Source organism: Bos indicus x Bos taurus, chromosome 12 (assembly GCF_003369695.1).
Source record: "Bos indicus x Bos taurus breed Angus x Brahman F1 hybrid chromosome 12, Bos_hybrid_MaternalHap_v2.0, whole genome shotgun sequence".
In the NCBI taxonomy this organism is placed as follows: Eukaryota; Metazoa; Chordata; class Mammalia; order Artiodactyla; family Bovidae; genus Bos; species Bos indicus x Bos taurus.
In genome coordinates, this window is record NC_040087.1 from 60,330,219 (window position 1) to 60,339,720 (window position 9,502).

Here is a 9,502-nt window from a genome sequence, read left to right on the forward strand (position 1 = left end):
TAATATTATGAATAAATTACATGATGTTGAGACTATTTACCCATCATCTACCTATTTATTAGTTTTCCAAAAATCTCTGTATGTAGTCATTTATAAAAGGTGCTTCCCCTATGGCTCAGTGATAAAGAATCTGCCTGCAGTGCAGGAGACACAGGTTCTATCCCGGGCAACCCACTCCAATATTGTTGCCTAGAAAATGCCATGGACAGAGGAGCTTGGTGGACTACAGTCCATAGGGTCTCAAAGAGCTGGACATGACTGCAGTGACTTAAATACTAACAGCACGCATATATAAATGTATAATTATTTACATATACATAAATATATATATATCAGTATATTAAAATATGCATTTTAATGACCAGGGGATAGCCATATCACTTTTTTCAATCCTGGTTTGAAACTTAAGCCTTTTAAAGTAATTGGATCAGGCAGCTTAAAGGCCACTAAGATGATCCATTTAGTTATTATTTGATTAGGAAGGAAAAATGTCCCTCTGTGGTTTAAGATTGATTCAAGAGGGAGAATCAGAGTTACTGATATATTCCTTTTTTATATGTTATGATTATCATCCTAGTATGGAGATCAATGGAAGATATTTGAAGAACACTCTTCAATTCCCAGTAAGTATTTTAATGGTAATTGTGTGAAAATAATTCATTAATACAGATGCATACAATTTATGTATAACAGATTGACAGAATCGAAAAGATTTGATCCAGTATGATTATACACTATTATCATGTTACTACAAACATCCAAGATTCAGACATTTGTGAACAAAGAGTAACGTTTAGTTAAATAAAAAACAAACAAACAAAAAAACAACTCGAGTGATGAAAAGTCTCTTTTAAGAAAGCCCAGGTATTTGTAAACGTTGAGCATACTGAATTATGATTTGGGATTTTGAATCTAACAATTGCAGAAAGAGACCACTTTAGCCTTGTAGGTAATAAACCAGGCAATATAATAAAAATTATTCTGTAGGTGAGGGGACAGGGAGAATAATAAGAAATACAGGTAAAATAACCAAAGTTCTGAGTGATTATCATAAGTCACAAGACCTGTTAAAAATTAAAGATCATCACTGGAGTTTCCAACTCTCAACTACTTGTAGTAGGGAAACAAATTACATAAGAAAGGTTCTATCGTGAAAGAAACAGCTAAGCTTTAAAAATCTCTTACTCTTTGGAAACTGTAATTATTTCTGCATCATTGTAAATAACATCAAGACTCCATAGGGTTTTATTGGGTTGACGGATAAGTTCTTTCAGGTTTTTTGTAACAGCATACAGGGTTGATGTTACATAATTAGGGGTTATACCTAATTTGAAAGATATATTTACATGACACCATAGACAACTTTGTTCTGTCTTTGATTTTTAAGTTGAGTGAATATTATTGCTTTTGGCAATTAACAGTAAAGATTAAAAAAAAAAAAAAAAAGTATATTTACCTCACTCAAAAGAGAAGAATGTTCCTCAGGACATGGCTCTGTCTGCATTCATGGATCCATTCCAAAGATCCTGCAGGCAAGTGAGGTCTGATACTTCTGTGCACTTGATTGGAATCAGGAAATGCTTGCAGATACTCTACTGAGCAGAAGTGCAGTAACATGAATTCTGCTCTTGTTTTGTTCTTTTCCTTAGAATGTAACATTTAAATTAATGCTTTGGAGGGTTTACTGTTCATTACTGTGCTGAGTACTTTTAGTGGATAAACATATAAAGTACTATATACGAACCTAGATTTCCCTTTAGTAAACATTACTTAAAAAAAGATTTCCCTTGTTTTGATTTCCAACCTTAAAGGTTAATGAAGAAATGTAGATTTTCAATGAATCTTTTAGTTATTAATACATAATTTGTTATTGCTTTATATTAGTATATGCAATGATTTTTTAGAAACCTAGTGATATGATGTCATAATAGACCCATAACTGTTCTTCATACATTCCACACAGGCTCCTCCTGTTTTTATTAAAAGAGAGGTCTTCTCTTTCATAATCAAAGAAAGAAAGTATATTTATCTAGTCACACAGACAGTTGAATGTTGAAAACCAACTCATTTAATAGAACATTCATGAATCACTAAAATAGTATAAAGTAAATTAAAAACATCCTTTCTAATAGAAAATATGTTCCTTCCTAATCCTGTGCATGCATCTGAATGGTGAACACCACAGAACTAAAATACCTTGATTAATTATAGTTTGCCTTGTGAAAATTTTCTGTATAATTGATTCTGTAACCAGAAAGAAGACAATTAAATCATTTGTACTTGTTTTAAGTAGGAAAATGATTTGCCAGAAAGGGAAAATTATGGGCCATTTAGTTGGGCTCCATGACAATCACATCCTGACACTGAAAGGCCTTCTCACACCTGGTAAAGAAAATGCTCTGTGTGTGTGACAACAAATAGAAATCCTGTTTTTGTGTGTTTGTGCCTAAGTGCCTCCATGAATGTGCATGTGTTAATCCTAACTGGACTGAATTACAGATCAGACTAATTGAAGAAGCACATATAAAAAAGGGTTTTCATTTTAGTTTTATTATAGTGAGCAGTACTTTTAATTTTCTTGAAAGGCACCCAAGAATAATTACCTTTGTGAACCAAAAATATACAAAACTGTACAGAATAAATAGTTCATAAAAATCTAGCTATACTTTCTTGTAAAATAAAGCTACATTGTCCCACTCTTGAGGCAACTTAAACCACTTACCCTTAGACGTGCCTTTTGCTACTAATTTATGGCATCTATCAGTGTACATCAATAAAAATAAAATATTTTTCCTGTTTTTTTACACCAGTGAATTATTACTTGACACAAGAAACATATTTCTATCTCATTATTCAAATTTACAAAGGATTAATGCTATGAAAGAATCCAAACTAGCGATAGATGCACTAATCATATTTACAGTTGAATATCAGTAGCATTTTCAAAATATCCCAAGAGTAAGAATTAAACTTTGAGCACAAATGACATACCTTAGTTCACAGCAGCATTAACAAGAAGATTGTCCACACAAAATGTGCAGAAAAACCAAAATTTTTTCTTCCTCATTCCACCTGAACTGTTAATCATTCTTATTTTTAAATTCAGAAAGCATTTCAGTGGCATTTTTTAATTCTCAAAGTTTCAAAGTTTTGAGCCACTCATACCCTATGTAATTCAACTTCCCATTTTTTTCTTTTCTATTACTATTTGTTAATTTTAAAGTTCCAGTTCCTTTTGCCTTTATTGCAAGAAAAGTTGGTGTATCTAACAACTTATACTTTTGTAAGTACATATAATGATTTTATAAACAATACATGTCTTACATATTATAACTACATTTACTGTTAGAGTTTTCAAATGACAAAAATCCAATTCTATTTAATCCATGGGTAATATAACTCAAGAAATTAAGGGTTAAATATTAAACCCTTTTAGATGTGCAAGAGGACATCTATGAAACACTTTACTTATATGGGAAAATATTAATATAATCCTTGAATGATTTACATGCAAGGACTTATTTTATTGGGGATAGACAAAATTGCCTGAAGACAATGCAATGGCTTCTCCCAGTGATCCCTGAGTTTCTTTTTCTTTTCCCATAGGATTGCTGCTGTGCTTAAGTTCTGATTGATGACACACTCATATAAGGCACTTATATACAAGGTCTGGACTTAAGACAGAATCACAGCATTTCTGCAGAAGCCCTTGAACTCTCTATGTTTGCTGCTCCAGGACTTCTAAGTAATCAGGTTCAGCATGTAAATTAGCTTTCAGCTCAAAATACTCATTTTTAGTCTGTTCCACTAATACCTTCCTTGGCCTTGAGTACAGTAATGTCTCCATCAACTTTAACTCTTCATGGGCTCCTGGATAATGTACCTCCGTATCAGGCTGAAGTTGAGCAATATTTTTCCTTAGGTATTCTGTGATTCCCAGTTGCTGAAGTTCCCTTTCTTTCTCTAAAATGTTCCTATATAATGAACTGGCATCCTGGAAGGTTAAAAATTCAGTGGATTGGTCTGTGGTTTTGTACTTCATATTTGAACCTGTGAGTGGGGAGTGGTTTTCTCGTTCTAAAAGACTTCTTTGGAGATGTTTTGCATCACTTCCCTCTTTCTCATTCCTTTCTTCTTCTTCTTCCAGATGCTTTGGGCCAAAGGATGGGCTCCTATAGACATGAACCATGGGGCTCACCATGTGCTGCTCATAGAGTGATGCTGTGGGTCTTTCAGTAGTATGGTGAGTTGTTTTATGGCCGTACATGCTATACTGGAGATGCACAGGACTGGTGTCTCTCATCTGCTCGTCTGCTTGTTTCTTTTTGTATCTTCTCCTGCGGTGGAGAACAAGAACCACTATCCCTGCAGCACAGAACACAATAGTTATGAATACAATCAGCAGACCTAGTATTAAAACAGATAGTGGTACAGCATCAGTAAGTGATTTAAAAATATTATCAGCTGTAGTTGTGGTTGTAGGAGTATTGACAATGATATAACTAGTCTGAGTTGGCAGGGATGGGTTATTGACTAAACCTGGGCAAAGAAGTTCACTATTGAGTGCTTTCAATTCCTTTTTGTGTAAGTGCTCTGGAGAGGTGCAGAGTATTTCATCTGTCACTGTGTTCTTACTTAACTTTTGTATCCATTGCTGCAATCCAACCAGGTCACAGGAACAATCCCAGGGGTTGTCCTCAAGGTCAATCTGGGTCAGTAAATCAAGGTCATCCAAGATATTACTTACAGGTAGATGAGTAAATTGGTTTGTTTTAAGGTTTATCCTCGTAAGAGGAACCCCTGAAAAAATATGTGGTGGTAAAACTTGTAGGAGGTTGTTGTTTAAATAGAGTACTTTCAGTTTAGGCATTGGGTTGAAGGTTCCAGGTAATATTTCCTTAACACCATTGTATTCAAGATACAAATACTCAAGATTGTGGAGACCAAGGAACATACCTCCACTCAATTTGGTCAGGTGGTTACCATTCAGATAAAGCTTTTGTAATCTTGTTAAATTCATAAATGATCCTTCTTCAAGAACCTCAATACGATTGTTTCCCAAGTGAAGCATTTCCAAAGTGAAGTATTCCACTAAGTCAGACTTCAGTAATGTATGAATGATATTCCCTGCAAGAATAAGCTTTCTAGGATTTTGTGGAGGAGGTTTCAGATCTGATAAACTTTCAATATTGCGCTCCTGACAGTGTATTAGAAGTCCTGATGGGGAGAGTACTTTGCAATTACAAGGAATAGGACAGTAGAGTCCCGGAAGTTGAGTGGATGGCTTTGTAATATAAGGTATTAAACCTGGTGCTTTGGTGGGTGGTTTTAAAAGAGATGTGGTCTTGGCTGACATGTGACTATCGCTTATTGAAGAGGTTACTGCCAGATGTAATGATCCAGAAGGATCCTCGTGTTCTTCGTATACTGGTGGAGTGGGGCAAATTGATTCCTTTTTCAGCCGGCTTAGTATGCTTCCTTTGAAAAATGGAGGGCTGTTACATACAACATCACCAATTACAGACTGTGGGGGCATGTTTTCCAACCAAAGTTTTAGCTGTAATAAGTCACAATTGCAGGCCCATTTATTGTCCTCCAACTGGAGATCCAATATTCGGCCAATGTGTTCTAAAAAACCAACATAAGGCAATGTTTGCAACTGATTTCCACGAAGATCTAGATGCGTTAGAGGAACAAATCGAAATATGTTTGGAGGAAGACTCTCGATAGCATTGTCATTTAAAATTAACACTTTAAGTCTGTTGAGCTTGCTAAAGGCACTTGGTTCAATCACTGTAATGAAATTGTTATCTGCTTGTAGGAATTCCAGGTTTTCCAGTCCATGGAAGGTATCCTCTTTAAGAATTTCTAGAGAATTGTGATTGATATGAAGTTGCTTAAGAAGGCCAAGGCCATTAAATGCACCAGTCTCAATATCTGCAATATTGTTAAATCCAAGGTGTATTGAGATAGCATTGGTAAGCCCAGAAAAGTCATTTGTGTGAAGTACTGTCAAGCCGTTATTTAATAAACTTAAGTGGAAAGGTCGTGATGGTGGCACACTTATTTGGGATAACTTCTTAATACCTTTCTCTTCACAATTTATTAGCATCGTGCCGTCTTTTTCCTCACAGTTGCAAAGAGAGTCACAAGAACCTCTGGCTGAGGCAGAGGGCATTGGAGATTGGGACTGTGAAGATATACAGGCAAGGAGAGATGAATACAAGAGATGAATCCAGAGCTTCATGTTGTCATGTGATGGATCTGATTCTGTAAAATACAATGCAATAGCAATGGGCTTTAGTGGCCAGCAGCAGGGAGGAGATGAAGCTGACATTTTCAAAATGATAAGTTTTCTCCTAATAGGCAAGATATTGATTATCTTAAATACATAAGTGCATTGCTGAGTCTACATTTTCTTTTATTTTTTACAAATATGACCAGTAGATTTGTTTTACTTTTAACTTGCATTATGATAACAATTTAAAATTTAGGTCAAGGATAACTTCAAGTATATCAATTTGTGTTCATATCACCAACTAATTGCATTTTAACAGATGTGAGGGGTGTTGGCTAAATGGACCATTGATAACTTGATATGATGCAAAGGTATGTATTTGAGAAGACCTTAACTTTTTCATTTTTTTAGCTTAAACTAGATAAATCTTTTTTTATATTTATTTTTAATTGGAAGACAGTTGCTTTACAATAATATATTGCATTGGTTTCTACCATATCAACATGAATCAGTTCCCTCTCTCTCGAAACTCCCTCCCACCTCCCACCCCTCTAGAGATAGCCAGAAGCAGAGAAACCTGTAGGAAATTCAAAAATGATAGAAAGACTGTATGTATGCATTTCCTTTAGTTCTATTTTTGAACTGGATATCACAATATAACATCTAATAACTGTGTTTAACCTGCTTTGGTTTTGGCTTAAGATATTAATTCCATTATTTATTTAAAAAAACTTGAGAAACATATGTCTATGTAGTAAAGTAAACCTTTATAAAAGAATTTTAACTATGCTGTCTAGGGTAGTTTGTATAAACCTAAGTATCAGATATATATGCTTAAAGGTATCCATTCAAATTTCACACTTTAATTTCTAGAGGTGAAATATTCACTGTTACTTTTAAATTATTCTGTGGATAAGGTTAACATCATAAAAACTAAAGAAGAAAAACTGACATATGACACACATTTCTGGCTCTTACAAAAGAAGGAACAATACCTCATATAAACTTCTAATAAATGACTTCCTAATGAGGTCTTGAACCAGGCTTTAGGGCACTGAATATCTCATAATTAAGCAGCTGATCTTTATTGTAAGGCTTAATGATGCAAACAATGAACTCTAAAACATACTTCACTCTATAAAAATATTTGAAGATCTCTCTGATTTGATAAATAAAAAACTGACAGTTCAGGATAACACATCACATATCCCAACTCCTTAAAAATTTAATACATGGATCTGAAACAGCAATTAAAAGAAATTCTAACTCTAAAATAACAGCAGTGGTGTGGTAAATACTTTGAACTCTAATGTATCTAATTTTATTACCTTCCTTCAAATAGTGCTTTTTAAATTTAGACTAAATTCAAACATAAACAAACACCACATCTTGTAACTATTCAAATTTTGGAAATGATAGATGCTTTCATTTGTCTGGATAGGATGTAAACAGTAATTTTGAATCTAATTAAAATTCACAGTCAGGTAATACATCCCAAAACTGAATCAATAATCTCAAAAGTAAACTTCCATTCCATGAAAATACACAGTCTTATTGAAAACATGTATAGTATGAAGTTTCTGAAAGGCAGAAGACAACCAAAGACATGAAACATTTGAGTAGTGCCTTTCTATATGAAGGGAAAGTTAGCTGACTGAATGTTTCCAAAGGGAAATAGTTTGATTTTAAACAACTCTGAGGGCTATGCTTAGAATCAAGCAGCTTGGGGTTGGAGTCTTCAACTTGTGGATTAGCTTCACAGCTAATCTCCATATTTCTCCATAGATGACCAAGAAAGAATACTCTTTCTTTCACCAGACAACGCATCTTAAGAAGATAGTGAATAACTTCCAGATGAGAATTTCTTGTTATTTTTATCTCACATGCATTTTATGCTCTTCAAAAGGTAGTAGGGAACAGTTTCTAAGGTTTTCAGAAATACACATAAATATTAAAAGTGGTTCTATGTTGATAGTATAGAGATACTGTGTTAAAGAGGTAAAAAACAATCTCCATTTACATATTTTCAAGTCGGGAAAAAGTAAAAGTGGTGTGTAATATACAAAGAATCTTTTGATATTCTGCTTGTATTTGAGATTCAACAATGGTTTTTGGAAGTAATCTTTCCTTCACAGAGCACACATAGGTTAGTTTCCAATAACAAACTGCATGCTGTAAAAGAAATAGTGGCAGATTATTTTACTTCTTCTCTAAAGCCAGCTGTTAGTCTAGATGTCTGCTGCTCACAGAAAAACAGGCATCTGCTACCGCATTACTTGTGCCAGTGAACAGGAAAGAAACTGGATATCCTTTAATGCAAAGTTCTTTTTTTAGAGAGGCAAACATATATTCAATCACTTTAGAATAATGCAAAAATAGGTATAAGGAAATCCTGGAAACATTCATCTTACCTGTAAAGCAGAGACTTCCTGACGTTATCTGTAATGCACAGCTGGAAGAGATGTTCAAAGTAAATTCAGTTTCTTTATTAAAAAAGAAAACACCAACCACCGTGTTCTTTCTTCTCAAATATCACTTTTTGGCAAGTTCCATCGCTTCATAAAGTTAAAACCTCTGGTCCAAGACAAAATGCTGAGCATTTCATTGAAAACATTTCAAGCAGACTGCATACTAGATCATCCTGAAGCAGTTGTCCTTTTATTCCCCAATTAAAATTCACGGCATACTTCACAGCTATGCTGACTTTTTTTGCATATAGTTAACCATTTGCAAGCTGCTACATGCAGTAAACAAACAAGATGTTTAACAGAGCTGAGATTGATCACTCTTGCTTTCTTAGGCTGTAGATCCAAGCTGCAGCACTGTTCTCCTTCCTCCCGTTCTAGTCTTTCTTGTTAGCTCAGTTTGTTGTTAGTCACATTGCCAAGGGCTGGGAGGTAGGCGTAAATAAAGAGACTTCTTGGCTTTTGACTCAGCCTTTAAGCCCTTCCCCATCAGAGCGCTTTAATCTGCCAGTGTCATTTAACACAAGAGACAGCTCCACCTTGGGACTCAACTCCTCCTCCTGCAAACGGTCTTCCTCTCCGTTTAAATACCAAATATAGTGCAAGTGAATTTTGATGCAAATAATGACATATGTTTAATAATATTTTGTTACTACAGCAGACTAAATCATACACTATACTAAAGTCTCATCTAGCACAGTATTGTACTGTTAGCACACATGTTCAGAAAAACTGCAAGCATGATACCTATAGCTCCAGTTTTATTTTTTTTAACTGGTACTCTAGGTTGAAATTGTGT

At 34.6% G+C, this 9,502-nt stretch overlaps 1 protein-coding gene across 1 annotated transcript; it reads right to left on the minus strand.

Annotated features, from left to right (window-relative positions):
* Nucleotides 1-612: 612 nt before the first annotated feature.
* SLITRK6 (SLIT and NTRK like family member 6) lies at nt 613-9,263 on the minus strand. The gene is made up of 2 exons (XM_027557790.1): nt 8,650-9,263; nt 613-6,270 (listed from the first exon to the last, which is right to left on the minus strand). The coding sequence occupies exon 2, from the start codon at nt 6,245-6,247 to the stop codon at nt 3,719-3,721; it is 2,529 nt and encodes an 842-aa protein (XP_027413591.1). The 5' UTR covers nt 6,248-6,270; nt 8,650-9,263; the 3' UTR covers nt 613-3,718.
* Between the last annotated feature and the right edge of the window lie 239 nt (nt 9,264-9,502).

Bases quoted from the DNA above. Each gene is read 5' to 3' on its own strand.
- SLITRK6 (XM_027557790.1), bottom strand. From the start codon at position 6,247: ATGAAGCTCTGGATTCATCTCTTGTATTCATCTCTCCTTGCCTGTATA.